We start from the raw sequence: 18,139 nt of genomic DNA, 5'->3' as shown, positions 1-18,139 counted from the left end.
ATATAAATATTTAGGGGTTGAAAGCACCCCTACAATAAAGAAATTTTGTGACATTACATCTCATGTTCTATCTCATGTTCTATGTCATCGCGAGACGGTCCTGGGTCAATCTCTTAGCACAAAGTCTCATGTTTAAGGTCCCCGAAAGACGCTCCGTGGCCAATCTCTTTAGTCTCGTGGGTCTTTTAAGTGTCTTCCGTGATCTTATAAGATCATGTATTGTCACCCTACTGTTTCTCTCTAGGATTTTTTTTATAATAGAGAGATTATGTGACTGATGCCTTTATCCATGGCAATTTGCAACATTCAAAATACAACAAGATACATTTCTTTAGCTTTTGCAACTGGAACACAGGTAGATGAAGTGACTTGCTCATGGTCACACAGTGTCAGTAGTGGAATTTGTTAGGGTCTGAAGTCTTAGGCCTAAAGCCTTTACCACAACAACATTCTGCCCGACAATAACATTATCACATTGTCTTATAAAATTAACACAGTTAGTTTGTACCTAAAGTTTAAAATATAAACTTTTTTTTGCATCGGGTAATTAATTATGATTACCTGGACCTGTACTGCCTTTGGTCATGATCAAGGTCGTCTACCATTTTCTAGTTTAAGCATGTTACTATCAAGAGATGATATTTTAAAGATTCAAACTAGCCAAACTTTTTCTAATCATTGTATATTAGAAAATAAGGCTATGAAAACTACAATCAGTGAGACAGGGGATATCCTATTTCACAAGCATTCACACAAAATGACCATGGAATTTATTTTAATACTACCTTCTAGAAACCAGTCAGCATTTCAGAACATTTTTGTTAAACTGCGATAAATGTTGTGGGGGATCGTCCTATCAATACTCAATACTGTAAAAAGAACAACAGATGGAGGGCATACAGCTGGCTTCTTTCAATGCACACTAACTGCATTGCAATTAGTCAGAAAGCAAGATATTTAAAAAGAAATAAAATGCAGATGGAGTTTGATCAGAGCTTTCAAAACAAACTAACAATCCTAACTACCTAGCAGGGAGTATGCAGATATATTCTTTTGCAAAAGATATTAAAGGTATTATTACTCACAGACAATATTTGATCAGAACAAAATATGAGGAAGGCTCCCCTTTGGTATTTAAAAGCAAAAAAGTTTGGTTTATGAAATGAACCACATTTACACATTAGCAGCACCTTTTAGAAGATATTAACTGCCTGGCAACAACAACAAAAGTAAGCCACTCCAAAAGAAATAAAAAAAACACATATCACACATAATTGTATGCTTCATTTAAAATCTCTTAGAAATCATGACAAACAAAGATCATGTAAGTTCATCTGTTGCGGTGGTTTGGCACCCTGCTCAGGACTGGTTCCTGCCTTGTGCTGGCTGGGATTGGCTCCAGCGGACCCCCATGACCCTGTGTTCGGATTCAGCGGGTTGGAAAATGGATGGATGGATGGATGGATAGTTCATCTGTGTAACTTTCCTTCTGCTAGAGGATTTTAGAGATTTATGCTAGGTAATACCCAAAATATTAAGCTGTATAATCAAAAAAGTAACTGAAATATACCCAATACGTAAATTCAGGCCAGAGGTGTCTTGCTGCTAGAACAAAGACTGAAGAACACGATTTGAATTAAATAACACCCATTCAATCACGTGACTTATGAATAATTAATGTTTCTAAGCAACATGACAAAATGGGTGATACAACACCTAGGTTAGATATGAAGCAAATCTTGACATTATGCATTTAGCATTCTTCACAGAATTAATGCTCAATAAATTAATTTAGCAGTAAAAGCATTCAAAATAAGCAGTTCTTGGGCTATTTACAGTATATACCTACACAGAATATCTTCTGTATTGGTACATTTTTTCCAGTTACTTTTTGTAGTCACACATTTCATATTTTTATATAGTCACAGAATATTGGTTACCCAGCTCATGCCTATCCCTGGGTTATTTGTGCCCCTCCACTGGGACTGCTCTTGAAAGAAGAGTAATATGTTATTTGGTGCACTGATAAATGATCATCTTACCTAAACCACCAGGACCAGCTAAAAGAAACTCCTCTCGGCCAACTCTCTTCACTATGGGCTTCTTCTCCTCGCTGTCATATGGAAAAAGATCTTGTGAAGTTCCAGTGTTATAATTCAAAATTATATATTGTGTGGTGAAGGCCAGACAGAGAAAATACCCATCTAAACTGACTGCAGAAGGCTGTTCTGGTGTTGATAGCTCCTTGACAATTTGCACTTTATCTTCATACACCATATAGATTTGTATAGTCCTTTTCTTGATAGAAATAACACAGATTTCTACACAAAATGGATCGCCACTTACAGGATTCTCATTCACAGTGAAAGTGACAACACCTTTGATTTTAGATCCAGAAGGTATGAGGTCCAAGCTGAGCATATTAACCAACATAATGGTATTGTCACACAAAACTATTAGTCTATTGAGGGCGGAAGCTGCTTTAAGTTCATTAACTGGCTTTTTTAAACCCAAGTATTTGTGTGGTTGCCGCTGAACAGAAAAGGTCTGTTTTCCATTTGCCAAACTCCTTTCTTCAAGTACAAAATGGAAGATGAAGCAGTCATTAGTGCCTATGTAAAGATTTTTGCCGCAGCATTCTATACATTCAATATTGATACGGGCTTTGTCTCCCATTAAGAGATCTCGCTCTACAGCAAGACAAAGTTCAAAAGCCTTAATGCTCATTCTGGTATTGAAGGAGGCATCTAGAAGAAGAAGAAAAACAAAAAAATTAAAATAATACAATAGGAAACATTTGGTATTTTTAAATATTAATCTTAACGAGTCAACACACATGCAAATTACCCCAATTTCAGTGTCAGACCATCTCAGCTTTGAAAACAGATTTTTGCCCTCTCACACATACACCTCATTAAGGAGAGGACAATGTGATTGAGACAGTATGTAGACCAATAAGGCCTTAAATAAATGACGAAGTGTTCAAACAGCCAAAGTACCAACACAGCAGAAAGATCAAACAAAAACCATTATAGCATGCCTTGAAAAAGCGACTAAATAAAGAAAACAGAAAGCATGATACACATTCTAGAAACTTAGAAACATTTTTTCAATACAGTTTACAAACTGAAGAAGTGTGTGAATGCATCAACAATCTTAAATCTATTCCTCTATACAGCTTTGAAAATCTGAGAGCAAACAAGACCAATATGAACTCCTAATCTACCTTTCATCATACTGCACCAAAAACAAATCAAATCAAAATTGTCATTATTTCCCCAAAACCAAAAATACAAGAAGAAGACAAGACAAAGATGGATGAGACTCAGTTACCTAGGCCACAAATTAAGAAAAGAGAGAGACTTGATTGTCTTTTAACCATCACTGCAAGAACCAAAAAAGTACTTGGGAGCATAAAATGGAAGGAGAATTAAGAAAAAAAAAAACTTAAATTGATCAAACTGTATTATTCAAATTCAAGCACATTCAACCATGTTGAATAATTTTTCAATTACATATTAAACCAGTTTTGATCCAGGAATGTTAATTGAGACAATTTCAATTATTTATGCCTGTTTAAAAATGTTGGCTGCCTATTTAACAGAAGTCACTTTGAGGATAATAAGAAAATGAAAGCAATTTAAAGTCAGCAATAGTACTAATTGTGCTTGATGAATTTCTTATACTAGCTTAGAAGTTGGCATGGTTTCCAGCAACCTAAAATTTAGCTTAAGGCATCAGGTAGCAAAACCTTAAAAAAAGGTATTGTTTACATTTTTTTTAATTGCATTTTAAACTTCAGCTCATCAAGTGTCTTAGAGGTCTTGTTTTCAAACTCACTAAATAAGTAAATGGTATACAATGGAAACGTTTTCTAGGATTTACATGAGGCAATTATGACATTTATCCCTTAACATGTTTAATCCAAATTCAGGTTGCACAAAGCTGGAGCCTATCCCAGGAGCACTGGGCACAAGGCAGGAACAATTAATGGACAAAATACCAATTTATCACATGCATTCTCATGTACACACATACTCACATGTATCAAAAACCAGCTATAAGCCTCACATTGCCATCTTTCTGATACTGGAGGAAAACTGGGAAAAATAAAAAAAAAACTCACACAGAAATATACTGAAAGAATGTGCATACTGCACATAAAAACTTCCAACTCAGGACTCCAGAGCTATAGGGCAGCTGCCCTAACCACTACACCACCATATGAGTTACCAGTCAACCATGTGCAGTTCTAAAGCACATCAGCACCAGGTATATAAATCTATAGATGTACATCCACTCTTCTTTAATTTCCTAAGCTCATTGTGTGGGGAATGTTAGCAATTGTCTATGAATTTATTTTATTTATGATTACTTACAAGGTCAGTTCAGGTCACAGAGCATGCAGTGGTACAGTGCATTGCCTCACCCACCAGACAACGAAATAGCTCAGGATCCTGGCTGGCAACCCCCCAGACAGACACGTGGTCCAGTCTCATACACAGGAAATGACCATCTATCTGCCATAGCCAGGTGTTACATGGGCGTCCCCTTGGCCTGGTCCAGTCGCTCAGGTCCTGAACAATTAGGATCCTGCGAACCAGATAATCCTGAGGAGATCGTGCCACATGGCCATGGTGCAGTAACTGATGCTCCCTCACAATGCAGGAAAAAGAGGCGGTGGCTTGGCAAACATTTACTCGAGCCGGTTAAAATGTAAAGATGTCAGTTTTGGTAAATTCAAGTCCTTTGAGTATCTCGCCGTTGTTATCCATGGAGATTCTCACGTTCTAGTATTATCCGTGTATAGACCTCCAAAGTTCAATGCGTCATTTTTTGAGAAATTCTCTGACTTAATGTTAATTTTAATTACGAACTATGACACACTCTTAATAGTCGGTGACTTTAATTTTCATATAGATAATCAGTGTGACCAAAAAGTAAAAGAATTTATGAACCTCCTGGACTCTTGATTTGAGACAGCTCGTTAATCAGCCTAAACATAAGGCAGGTCATACGTTAGACTTAGTGATTACTAAAGGACTAAAAGTTGATATAAAGCAGGTCATTGATATTGGTCTATCAGACCATTTTCTTCTACTTTTTAATATAGAAACAATGATAGAAAACACTCATGAGAAGCATACTGTTAAAAAAAGCTTTTTTGACTCATCAGTAGCTTTAAAACTTACAAACATTCTAAGCAATCAGTCCGTTTATAGTGCCAACTATAATAGCGGGGATAATGTAAATAGTAAGGTGGAAAGATTTAATACTAAAGTGAGAGCTGCTGTTGACATAGTTACACCTGAAAAGACAGTTAAAAAATCTTCTAGCATTGTTATACCATGGAAGACCCAAAGAGTGTCTGATTTAAAGAGAACATGCCATAGATGCTGAGCATAAATGGAGGAAGACTAAACTAACTATCCACTATGAAATATTAAAAGTTAAAATAACAGAATACAATAACACAGTTCATCTTGAGAGGAGCTGCTATTTCTCTAAGATTATAAATAACAATGCTAGTAATCCCAGAGTCTTATCCTCTACGATTGATCGCCTGCTAAACCCAGGTAACTCAAAGGAATGCCTCCTAAGTACTTCCAGTAAAACCTGTGAGGCTATTGCTGTATTTTTCAACAAAAAATTAATGATATTAGAAATAACATAGTATAACTCCCCAACACTAAGGATCCTCCTAAACCCCAGCATTCCGTTATAAACAAATTAAACTCTTTCACTAGGATAGATTTACCTGATTTACATAAAATAATTTCTCAACTGAAACCCTCCATCTGCGTCATTGACCCAATACCAACAAATTTTTTCAAAGAAGTATCGGGCGTGCAAATTGATAATGTTCTTGACATAGTAAATTTGTCATTAGATACGGGGGTCTTCCCAGACTGTCTTAAGACTGCTGTAGTTAAACCCCTACTTAAGAAACATAATCTCGACCCCTCGGCTCTTGAAAATTTTAGACCCATCTCTAACCTGCCTTTCTTAAGTAAAATTCTGGAGAAGGCAGTCATTATGCAGTTAAATGACCACCTAAATAAACATGCTATTCTTGATAAATTTCAGTTGGGTTTTAGAACAAATCACGGCACAGAAACTGCACTCGTTAAAGTAGTAAATGATTTGCGGGTAAATGTAGACAGAGGCCATTAATCTGTTCTCATCCTCTTAGATCTGAGTGCCGCATTTGATACAATTGATCATAATATTCTTAGAAATCGCCATAGTCAATGGGTGGGCCTCTCTGGCAGTGTCTTAAATTGGTTTGAATCCTACCTGGCAGGGAGAAAATTCAAGAAGTGGTGAGGCCGCCTTCTGCTGTTATGCACCTAAAATCTAGAATAGCCTGCCAATAGGAATTCGCCAGGATAATACAGTGGAGCATAGTGAAAACACATTACTTTCACATGGCCTTCTCATAACTTCACTGTAATTAAAATCCTGATACTCTGTATATCCAACTCATTATAATAAACTATTCATAGTGGCTCTAAAATCTGTACTAACCCCTACTCTCTCTTCTGTTTCCTTTTCCGGTGTCCTTTTGGTGATGGCTCAAAGCACGTGATGTTCCAAAAATGATGGATGGACTAAAAACCCAGAAGTCTGTATGACCATCAACATCAAGTGACTCCATGAGAACCCTAACTACAAAGAGGACTATTTCATTTACAGTATGTTAGGTAAAATGCCCAGAGGGGACTGGGCGGTCCTGTGGCCTGGAACCCCTGCAGATTTCATTTTTTCTCCAGCTGTCTGGAGTTTTTTTTTTTGTTTTTTTCTGTCCACCCTGGCCATCAGACCTTACTCCTTTTCTATGTTAACTAATGTTGTCTTATTTTAATTTCTTATTGTGTCTTTTATTTTTCTTTTCTTCATTATGTAAAGCACTTTGAGCTACTTTTTGTATGAAAATGTGCTACATAAATAAATGTTGTTGTTGTTGTAATGTGCCTCATTCAGGACTCCAGGGATTCTTTGAAGAGACACAGTATCGAAGGAGTCCAGACTGTCTCAGGTCACTGTATAGAGTCCATGTCTTGCAACTATATAGCAAAACAGGAAGCACCAGGACTCTAATGACTTGGATCTTCATACCTTTGGAAAGATATCGGGAGCACCACACACCTTATTCCAGCGACCTCATGACCCCCTTGCTCTCCCAATCTGTCTACTGACTTCATAGGAAGAGTCACCAGAGACATGAATGTCGCTGCAGAGGTAAGTGAACCTCTCGACAAGGTTGACACTCCCTCCACAGACAGACATACTGCTGGCTGCGCCCAAGAGGTCATTAAATGCCAGGACATTCACAAGCTCAGACACCTGGCTCAATCTCTTGAAAGCCCTGATCAGATCCTCCATCGAGTAGAGAAAGATCACAGCATCATTGGCAAAGCCAAGATCAATAAGTTGAAGCTCATCGAGAGAATGCCAAGAGTGTGCAAAGCAGTAATCAGAGCAAAGGGTGGCTATTTTGAAGAAACTAGAATATAAAACATGTTTTCAGTTATTTCACTTTTTTTGTTAAGTATATAACTCCACGTGTGTTCATTCATAGTTTTGATGCCTTCAGTGAGAATCTACAAATGTAAATGGTCATGAAAATAAAGAAAACACATTGAATGAGGAGGTGTATCCAAACTTTTGGACAGTACTGTATGCCTGATAAATTTGGTCACCTAATGGTTCACCATGGTGCAAGTACATGTGTGATAAAAAGGAAAAACAACTGTAATCAAATAGAAGGACGAGAAAGAGGTTAGCCCCTAAGCACTGTTCACAATGCAGCAACTGTCATTCGTGTTGGGGAAATGTAGAAGCCACGAAACCCTGAGCAGTGGTAGCCTAAAATAATACAAGGGGCCTGTCAATCATGTGGATCAGGCACTGACATTCTAGCCTCTCACACTCAAACAAAAGAAAAAAATATTATGACAAAAGTGTGCAAAGAAACACTCTTCTACTGTCTCAACTGTGAGGTCTGGAGCACTGGAAACCAAACATATTCTAACTGTATTTATGTTAACATTTTGGTATTTACAAGGTTCTGTGAAACGTTGTAAAATTTTTTCATATCGAAAAAAAACAACTTTCTGACTTGTTTTCCCAGGGCAAAACATAACACAACAGAGGCCAGGAAAGTACAATATCATGTTAAATGAGATTAAAATGGGATTTCTTTTTTTTTAAGGTATGTAAATTGTTTGCAACATTTCTGGGGCAGCCTGTTGGTACACTTTCACAGAAAATATACCATGCAAAGAGCCCACTCACTTTTCTTTAGCACAATGATTATGAAAACTACTTTCCACCACATTGGACTATAGGCTTAAATTCAGTCTTGTCCCAATACAGCACTACAATAGCAAAATCTAACTGATCCAAAATAACTAACCAAACATCGGTTAAAGATTACTGCAAAAACAATGCATATATTTTTTGCATGTTTCCAGTCATCCACAAAATTGTTTTAATGTATCCTTAAAAATGATAAGAATGCTACTTTGTTCATGCAGCAAACAATTAAACAGCTGATACACTGGTCAAATTACAAAAAGATTGGTATTACTTTTTATCAATAATATTTTCACGGCCAGGAACACTGCTACCTCACAGCTTGGGGACTCAAACTTGATCTGATATAAATGTGAGGAGGTAAACAGCAGACTAATGGCCCATCCACGAGAACAGTGACTTCCAGTTATTCAGTGTTTCCATCCACATCTCACATTAGTTTGACTTTTTAAATAGTCAATGCAAGCAGCTATCTTTAAAAATCAAATAACTAGCTGAGTGGACCAACTGCTTACAGTGATGGCGCCTCTCATTATCTGAAGTAACTGCACCACTCTATGAGAAATCCTGCCCTCTGTGCAACACCCTTTCCTTGTGACTAAAAGTCCTGTTGCAAGCATGCCTGAAATGCTCGTGCTGATTCATAGTTCAAAGCTTTGCACTCTGCAGACAATGCATGCACTTATTTTCTACTGTTACGAAACAATGAACATATATCCAAACAAGTCAAAAGGCATAGGCTGCAAGGATGCATAGAATCAAGTGTTTCCAACTCATAACATGTTGGCTCCAATTTGGGGCCAGTCTACAGTTGCTTCTGTATATACCACTTCTACCACTGTCTAACTACAGAATGTGGTATTAATTCTGACTTTTGAAATCTGAAATGTCCCTGTACAACTAATTGAGGGTGTGCAAGACAATGTGCCTTACAACAACAGCCTCTCATCTCATGGTTACTGTTTTACACTCATTTCTGCCTTTCAATCAAAGTACTAAATTCTTTGGGAAAATAGGAGATTACAAAATGGACAGAAAAAAAAATCATTGGTAGATAAACAAAACACAAATTTCAACAAGACTCTACTTAATTTACAGATCTTTCTACTAACTGCAAAGTTAATGATTAAAAGTTTATTAAACTGCTGAAATGCAAATTTACTACCTGCAGGCACTGCAGGAATTGTGGTGCATTGATAAATATCACTGGCATTGAAGAATCTTTCATTAAAAATAAATTAAATAATTGCAGAGTTAATGCCCCAAGTATAACAGCATTACTTCAGTACGATGGTTTAAGTTTATATTGCGTCGTTTACCCTGTAAGCCATCATAAGGGTACAGATGATTACAGTTAACAATGGAAAAACCACGAATGGTGTGGGAAAAACAAGTTGAGCGCTCCAGTATTACAGAACACCATTCAGTTCTATCTTCGGATCATGACAAAGAGACGCCGTTCCGCATGTAAAACTGAATGAGACAATGTTCTTCATAACCACTGGCTCCACGTGGCTTATTGAAAAAAAATCCACTAGTTATAATGATTTTGATACATCATCACCAGCAAATCGTGTCGGAATCCACACGGGTTGAACCTGCTATAGAAGCTGGATCAGGCTACGCATTCGGAAAAGGACAAGACTAGCGCTGACCCGGATCGGACAGAGGAGTACATTCGCTGCGTCACAAGACATACGTGCCTTACCTACACAAACTGCAGTGTCATGTGCAAGTGAAGCAGATTCACTTCTTTACTTCATCTTCTTCATCTCCCTTTCACCCGTTCCCTGCCAGACTCAAACCCTCGGCCCGGTTTCCTGCTCCTGTTTCCACCTACATCCTGTCAGCTGACATGGATCGCAGCTCTAGGAAAATATCAGAGCCTCTCCTCTTGACCGGTTGGTTAAAAGCTCAATGGAAAATCCCTGCCAGTAGCTCTACCGGGAACAAGTCATTATCGCAAAACCGAAGGACAAAAGTGCTTAACCCTTGCACGGTTCATGTTCTCTCAAGTTCATCAGTTGACGTGTAGGACAATGGAGCCACTCGTGTACGTCATAACAATGCGACCATCACTGTCGCAAAAATCTTACGCGGGACAATTTGAAGCTGCAAGATTTCACTTTCACAAGAGAAGCAAAAGTCTTTCGATTGGTTTGTCGGCTCGTTCTAATTTTATTTTATTTTTGATATGTTTTATAAAAAATAACTATCTACCTAGTACTAGTAATAATTAATCCGTTTTTATATGACGGATGGATAGTATTTATAATTCTGCGTTTCATTCACATTTATAGTTCCGGAGACTCCAAAAAGAGAACCCCTTTCTTTTTGACGTCATTCCTTTAGTAAACTGTAATAACACTGGCACCTTTTCTTGTGTAAATCCCAGTGATTAAACTCGTAAAAAGAATAAAAGACCGCTGCAGGTTGCTTTGCAGCAATGAATAACCGTCTCTACGCTTAGTTCAGTTTATTTTATAGAATGCACGCCATCAGAAACAGGGTATATTATATTATATTCAGCGTTATCGTTGCCTCTTTTCCATCCATTAAATTCGAACTTGCTGAGTTTATTCCTGGCTTGTGCCCGAGGTTGCCGGCATTGACCTTGGCGTCTCATGACTCCAAAGTTTCCCAAAAATGATTATTTCTAAGTACTATAGATGACATAAGGAAATGGCGTGCATTATCTTTTCGGTTACATCTCTTTAGCCTTTGAAATTTCTCCCTGGGGCACTACTTCTGTGACTGGGGGGCGTGTATGTAATTATTTGACATATCTAAATCAAACAATTATGAGTGAGCTGGATAAGAACGTTCCCTGCACTGGACTGACACAGTGCCAAAGGTTTTATAGACAGATAGATCTTTATTTCTCCCTAGGGGTATGTTGGTTCTATGAGCCTACCCCTTAACAGAGATAGCTGGATGGTACTGAAGGCACTGGAGAAAAGAAAATCCTCAGTGCTGCCAGCTTTGTCCAGGTAAGAATAACCCTGGCGGCATAGATAGATACTTGCATCCTCCACTCTTGTTTTTGTCTAACAGCTCGATGTCACAATGGCCACAGCAGAAGCATGTTTCTTTTCACACTTTTCTTATCATATGTTTTCTGTTGCTTGAGAATGAGAGGGTAGAATGTCACTGCCTGATGTGCATGATCAACATGTTGTTTTAGGCTACTACAGCACTAGACTCAATGACTTCCACAATTCTTCTGACATGTAAAACAGTTGCTGCATTGTAAGCAGTGCTTAGGGTGCCAATGTCTTCCTTGTCTTTCTTCATTGCAATAATTTCACCTTTTTGTACCAATTTGCACTATAGTGAAGCTTCACAGGACCAAATTCACCAGGCATATTATGCTGGTTTGGCCGTATGATACCATATGCATCAGTTTGTGTCAATATCTGACAACCAATTCATATTATCATCACTACCTCTTGATTTAACTAAATGGTTCAACTAATAGTACAGTTTCAGTTTGTTTTAAAACTAACTTTACAGCTTCTTGTTTACACGCCATTGTGTTTTGATTGAATCCTTCTCCATACTCATGAATATTGATTAGTTACCTTAACTTGGCAAAACACATAGAAAAAGTAATGCTTTTTTGGAGCATAATGTTATTTTATCATCTAGATCAGTGGTGGCGAACCTATGGCACGCGTGCCAAAGGGGGCACTCAGAGCCCTCTCAGTGGGCACGCGCGCCGTCGCCCGAACACAGAGTTCGTTACTATAAAGCCAGAGGAATGCGGGGCCGGGCTGCTCCCCTCACCGCTCCCCCTCTTCACGCCGGAGGACTTTTCTCACATCACCCGCCCCTCTGCCCAGCAGCCCAATGGGAGCGCGTCCTTCCTCTCCTGTCTGGGGTAAGGCGGGCGACACACATGCTGCTTGAGGGTGCGGCACGGACTGCAGCCTTTTGAGTCTGTGATTCCCGTGGTGGGGTTGGAGGGGATGTGGTATAGCGGGTCCACAGCTCAAAATTGAAAAGGCCAGTTTTAACAGATAATTGCCACACTCGCGGCTTAAAGGGGGTTATGGTAGAGTGGCGGGCGGTTTCCGGAAGCTTTGTGACGCGGGCAGTCCTCGCTTAAGCGCACAGGTGAGGAGTCGTCCGCATCTGTAATTATTGCCGGGAGTTGCTAATCGCCACACCTGATCCACGACCCCGTAATATATAATAGAAGCGGGGGGTGGGGGGTTGGCGGAGCTTAATAGGGAAGACCTGCGTGAAACACTTGAGAGGATCAAAGGGATGACAAAGGACAACACAGTTAGTTATGAAAATGAAATCCTTAAAGTGTGGAATTCTCTGCCAAATAATCTTAAGTCAATGAAGGCACTTGAGATTGCTTTCCTTACTTTGTTTGGAACATCTTATGCTTGTGCGCAGCTGTTTTCAGCTTTGAATTAAATCAAATCTGACACCAGAAACAGACTAACAGATGACCTGAGTGCTGCATGTGTTGCTCTCAAACTTACAAAGTATGAGCCAAGGTTAGACAAATTATCAGCATGCATACAACAGCAAAAAGCACATTAATTGTTCAAAAGCACGCCAAATGCAAACTTTTACCTTTCAACAAAAAGTTGTTTGTATCATTGAAAGCTCTGCTATTATGTTTTTCTTTTAAGACAAAAGATGTTAATGTATGAGTTGCTTTTTTAAACTAAAAGCTCAGTAGATAGACAGACAGACAGACCATCAGTATTGGCAGTTCAGTCCAATTTATCATCCAGCTGCACTCCCAGGTATTTACAGGTCTGTACCCTCTGCACACACTCACCTCTGATGATCACGGGGTCCATGAGGGGCCTGGTCCTCCTAAAATCCACCATCAGCTCCTTGGTTATGCTGGTGTTCACTTTTAGGTGGTATTCAGGTTAAATTGCCATGTTGGCACTTTGCGATAAATAAGTGGGTTTTGGATTGCAGTTTGGGCACTTGGTTTCGAAATGGTTCGCCATCACTGATCTAGATGATAGCCGAATACTCTCCCGAGAGTATGAATTTAACACTGTAATCAAATCACACATCACCCTGAGTTTGACTCAGACTTAACCATAATTACATAGTATTTCAAGCCCAAGTCATTAAGGGCAAGAATATTTCATTTTTATAGGCCCTTTTTTGTTTTTTTTGCTTTTGCTGACATTGCTGAAAAACCTTTTCAAGGCATTTATTAGGTTACATCATAATTTTAAAACATAACAGTGGCAGTGAGAGACGGACCATAGGGAATAATTCTTCATGGTGCTACAAGAAACCCACGACTTTTAAGTTCAGTAAATAGTACTAGCTGTTGCATCAATACAGAATGTCTTTGTTGGGTCACAATGAATAGTTTAGTGTAACAAATCCAGCCTCATGAGATTCTTCCCAAAACTAATAAAGTAACAGCACCCATCCAGAATCATTCAGTCCCGTCAAGTGAAATGGTGAGGTTGCTTGTCTCCCTTGCTAAACCCAGCAAACTAACATAACATCCACTTAATGATACAACTTCATTCTGACACCAATATACTGTAGTACTGTAGTAATTGTCCTGAAACAGACTGCTAACTGTGCCAGACTATGATGGTGACAGTGTGGCTGCAGTGGATTGAACATTTTTATAGGCTCCACCTGCAGCTGGTACTAAAGCTGCTCACTAAAATAATATTTTGCAAATGCATGTGTTTATCATTTCTGGATTTGAAACTACTGCTGCTCTTGCTTCTTGTCCTCACCAAGTGTGGATGGGATCAGACCCATCACAATATGGATAATGAACATAAATTCAATTAATGCTTGATATTATAGTGATCAGTGGATACCTGTTATTTGTTAATGTACTCACAAAATCCTCCTCCTCTGTCTTAATGTATGTTAAATGTTAAAATAACATAATGATTGTGTGGACTCCTCTATTTTATTGAACTTCCCTTGCGAATGAGAGTCTAAGGGATTATACTTGTGTACCCAGTAAAAATTAGCAGACACACCTCTGCACTGCAGCTGGGGGTGTTTTTGTCACCTTGCCAGGCAGGGGTGTACCACAGAACTCTGTGACCTGAACATAACCAGTCTCTCTGGGCCACTATCTCTTGAACACAGACTTTTCATGCCAGGCTTTGAGTGCCACCCCTACTAGGGCCCTCATGTTCCAGGACAGGTACACCCAAAATGTCCATTGTAGGTGGTGGTGCGGACAAGAACAACATCGAAAAAAATGCGAGAACTCTGGCGAAAGACAGGCATCTCCACGATTATCCATTATCAGAAAGTCAACCAGAAGGCATTCATTTGAAAGGAATATTAAACACCTTTACATTGCTGATACGTATTTTTAAATTGCAGTACAAATTAAAAGGAAACTAATTGGATTATAGCTTTCTTGGTATAAATTGTAGTCCTTTTGGAAACGGAATAATAAAAAAAAACTTTACAGCTTTGTACATAAACGATGTTGCAAGGATAAAACGGAGACAAAACACAATAATTGTACTTCTTCTTCGTGCTGTAGCAGATTCAGCATCGTGCTGACAGCAGCGAATGGAGGAAATGAGTTGAAAGTGAATATAGGGATTGCGCGCGACATTCAACGCCAAATCTAACCCGCATTCCTAAAGTAGCGAGTACTCCCCTACAAGCTCGTGCTCGCCTGTTCAGGGAGCTCGACGTGCGCGCGACTCGAAAGGATTATGGGGTAGGAAATTACTCGAGGGAGGAAAGATGGCGGCGGCCGGTGCGGTAGCGGGCACTGGGGTAAATGCTGCTAAAGCTAATAGCTCCGAAGTGCTGCTACACCCTGAACTGCTTTCAAGAGATTTTATTCTACTCACTCTGCAGGAGGTAAGTGTGGACGTTTTTGTACAAACTTATGTGTTTTGTTGTTATCCAGATCTTTGGAATGTATAGCACGGCTGGACGTAGCAAGTTGTCACAGACTTTAGGATTTAGCGTATAAAGTGTGTACTATTCGTGTTTAACCTTGTAGAATTAAAGTTGTGTGAAACGTCCTTCCATATTTATTGCAAAAAGGTAAATCATGTTAGGCGTTTCATAAAAATTACTTAAAGCAGCCTTTAAGGGTCACGTTATAGATCGGGCTCATGTTTTATGCAATTTAAGTATACCTACGGTGGCTCTGAAGTGTAATGCGAAAAATAAAAATGAAAAATGCAAAAACAAATCTGGAAATACAAATCAGAAAGTGCACAAACAAATGAGAAAACATGAATCAAGTTGAATACGCAAAGCCAAATTGGAAACGCACAAATAAATAAACAACAAATGCCAAATGAGCAGCAAACACATTGGGAAGCATGAAAACAAAAAGAGCTGCGCATAACCCAAATCAAAGCAAAAAAAACCGTGAAAGGTAAACGTACGTCACGATTCAATCCCAGTTGTTCAATGAATGGTGTGGTGGAAGCGAGAACTATGAAAAGTAAAAGAGATCTTATCTTGTTTTAGGTATTTTTTGGCAAAAACAATATAACGTTTGCTTAACTTCGAGCACTCACCGACTGGGGTTTCACCAGTAAATGAGCTTGTACCCAGTAGAAAAAATCTCATCTGTACTACAAACAACGAATTTAATGCCTTGATATCAGATATATCTGTAATAGTTTCGTCTAAAGTCAGCCAACTAACAAATCTCAATTAAAAAATCAATTCTCGCATGTGTCACAGAAGATTGCTATTTGTTCATGCAAAACTCTTCGTATGAACAGCTGCTTGCAGTCACGCTCTCGGCATCATGTTATGGTTTTCTGACAGCCAGTACAGGACTGACAAACTTATTTGTGTAAAACATCAAATGAATCTCAAACAGCCATGTAAAAGGTTATTTTAAATTCTTAAAGAATACCTAAATAGACAGGAGGCATTCTACGTCACTGCTTCCATTACACCACCTGTTAAGACCCCGTAACCGATTTAGTTATGTACTGTCGCCTTTTTTTTTCTTTTTAACCTCCGCATTTGTGAGAGATTAAAAGAGTGACCAGACAAAAATATAGAGGAAGACATGAAAGACATTGCGATTAAACAAAATCTGTCATACACTGAAACGAAAGTCTGTCTCTTTCCATGCACACTTTCTAAATATGGTGATATGAAATACTGAAAATGAAATATGACTAAGTATACAGAGACAAAGTGCTTGAATCACACTGGATCTGGGACCGAAACGGTCAAAAGTGCTGTTACAACAAACTGCCATGGGAAACTCCACAAAGAGAAATACAGGTGCTGGTCATAAAATTAGAATATCATGACAAAGTTGATTTATTTCAGTAATTCCATTCAAAAAGTGAAACTTGTATATTAGATTCATTTATTACACACAGACCGATGTATTTCAAATGTTTATTTCTTTTAATTTTGATGATTATAACTGACAACTAATGAAAGTCCCAAATTCAGTATCTCGGAAAATTAGAATATCAATTAAGACTAGTGCAAAAAGGATTTTTAGAAATGTTGGCCAACTGAAAGGTATGAACATGAAAAGTATGAGCATGTACAGCACTCAATATTTAGTTGGGGCTCCTTTGGCCTGGATTACTGCAGCAATGTGGCGTGGCATGGAGTCGATCAGTCTGTGGCACTGCTCAGGTGTTATGAGAGCCCATGTTGCTCTGATAGTGGCCTTCAGCTCTTCTGAATTGTTGGGTCTGGCGTATTGCATCTTCCTCTTCACAATACCCCATAGATTTTCTATGGGGTTAAGGTCAGGTGAGTTTGCTGGCCAATCAAGAACAGGGATACCATGGTCCTTAAACCAGGTACTGGTAGTTTTTTGCACTTTCTGCAGGTGCCAGGTCCTGTTGGAAAATGAAATCTGCATCTCCATAAAGTTCGTCAGCAGCAGGAAGCATGAAGTGCTCTAAAACTTCCTGGTAGATGGCTGCGTTGACCTTGGACCTCAGAAAACACAATGGACCAACACCAGCAGATGACATGGCACCCCAAACCATCACTGACTGTGGAAACTTTACACTGGACCTCAAGTAACGTGGATTCTGTGCCTCTCCTCTCTTTCCAGACTCTGGGACCTTGATTTCCAAAGGAAATGCAAAATTTACTTTCATCAGAGAACATAACTTGGCAGCAGTCCAGTCCTTTTTGTCTTTAGCCCAGGCGAGACGCTTCTGACGCTGTCTCTTGTTCAAGAGTGGCTTGACACAAGGAATGCGACAGCTGAAACCCATGTCTTGCATACGTCTGTGCGTGGTGGTTCTTGAAGCACTGACTCCAGCTGCAGTCCACTCTTTGTGAATCTCCCCCACAGTTTTGAATGGGTTTTGTTTCACAATCCTCTCCAGGGTGCGGTTATCCCTATTGTTTGTACACTTTTTCTACCACATCATGTCCTTTCCTTTTGCCTCTCTATTAATGTGCTTGGACACAGAGCTCTGTGAACAGCCAGCCTCTTTAGCAATGACCTTTTGTGTCTTGCCCTCCTTGTGCCAATGGTCATCTTTTGGACAACTGTCAAGTCAGCAGTCTTCCCCATGATTGTGTAGCCTACAGAACTAAATTGAGAGACTATTTAAAGGTTTTTGCAGGTGTTTTGAGTTAATTAGCTGATCAGAGTGTGGCACCAGGTGTCTTTAATATTGAACCTTTTCATAATATTCAAATTTTACTGAGATACTGAATTTGGGACTTTCATTAGTTGTCAGTTATCATCAAAATTAAAAGAAATAAACATTTGAAATACATCAGTCTGTGTGTAATGAATGAATCTAATATACAAGTTTCACTTTTTGAATGGAATTACTGAAATAAATCAACTTTGTCATGATATTCTAAT

The 18,139-nt window shown here is 38.9% G+C and overlaps 2 protein-coding genes across 3 annotated transcripts in view; one reads left to right on the top strand and one right to left on the bottom strand.

Moving 5' to 3' along the window:
- tgfbrap1 (transforming growth factor, beta receptor associated protein 1) overlaps window positions 1-10,390 on the bottom strand; it is a 75,462-nt gene extending 65,072 nt beyond the window's left edge. Inside the window, exons 1-2 of one of the 2 annotated variants that reach the window (XM_039743876.1) lie at window positions 10,028-10,390; window positions 2,043-2,747 (exon numbers count right to left, since the gene is read on the bottom strand). In XM_039743876.1, coding sequence (XP_039599810.1) covers window positions 2,043-2,727 — 685 coding nt within the window. In that variant the 5' untranslated portion in view covers window positions 2,728-2,747; window positions 10,028-10,390. The remainder of the gene's footprint in view (window positions 1-2,042; window positions 2,748-10,027) is intronic. The other variant, XM_039743877.1, reaches the window with a different exon arrangement.
- Window positions 10,391-15,001: 4,611 nt separating this feature from the next.
- The window catches only part of c2h2orf49 (chromosome 2 C2orf49 homolog), a 45,402-nt gene continuing 42,264 nt past the window's right edge, over window positions 15,002-18,139 (top strand). The window contains exon 1 of the mRNA XM_039743878.1: window positions 15,002-15,168. Within this exon, the coding sequence (XP_039599812.1) occupies window positions 15,049-15,168 (120 nt within the window). The 5' untranslated portion in view covers window positions 15,002-15,048. The remainder of the gene's footprint in view (window positions 15,169-18,139) is intronic.

Source organism: Polypterus senegalus, chromosome 2 (genome assembly GCF_016835505.1).
Source record: "Polypterus senegalus isolate Bchr_013 chromosome 2, ASM1683550v1, whole genome shotgun sequence".
Classification (NCBI taxonomy): domain Eukaryota; kingdom Metazoa; phylum Chordata; class Cladistia; order Polypteriformes; family Polypteridae; genus Polypterus; species Polypterus senegalus.
Note: the sequence above shows the minus strand (reverse complement) of the source record. Positions and strands in the feature narration are given on the sequence as shown.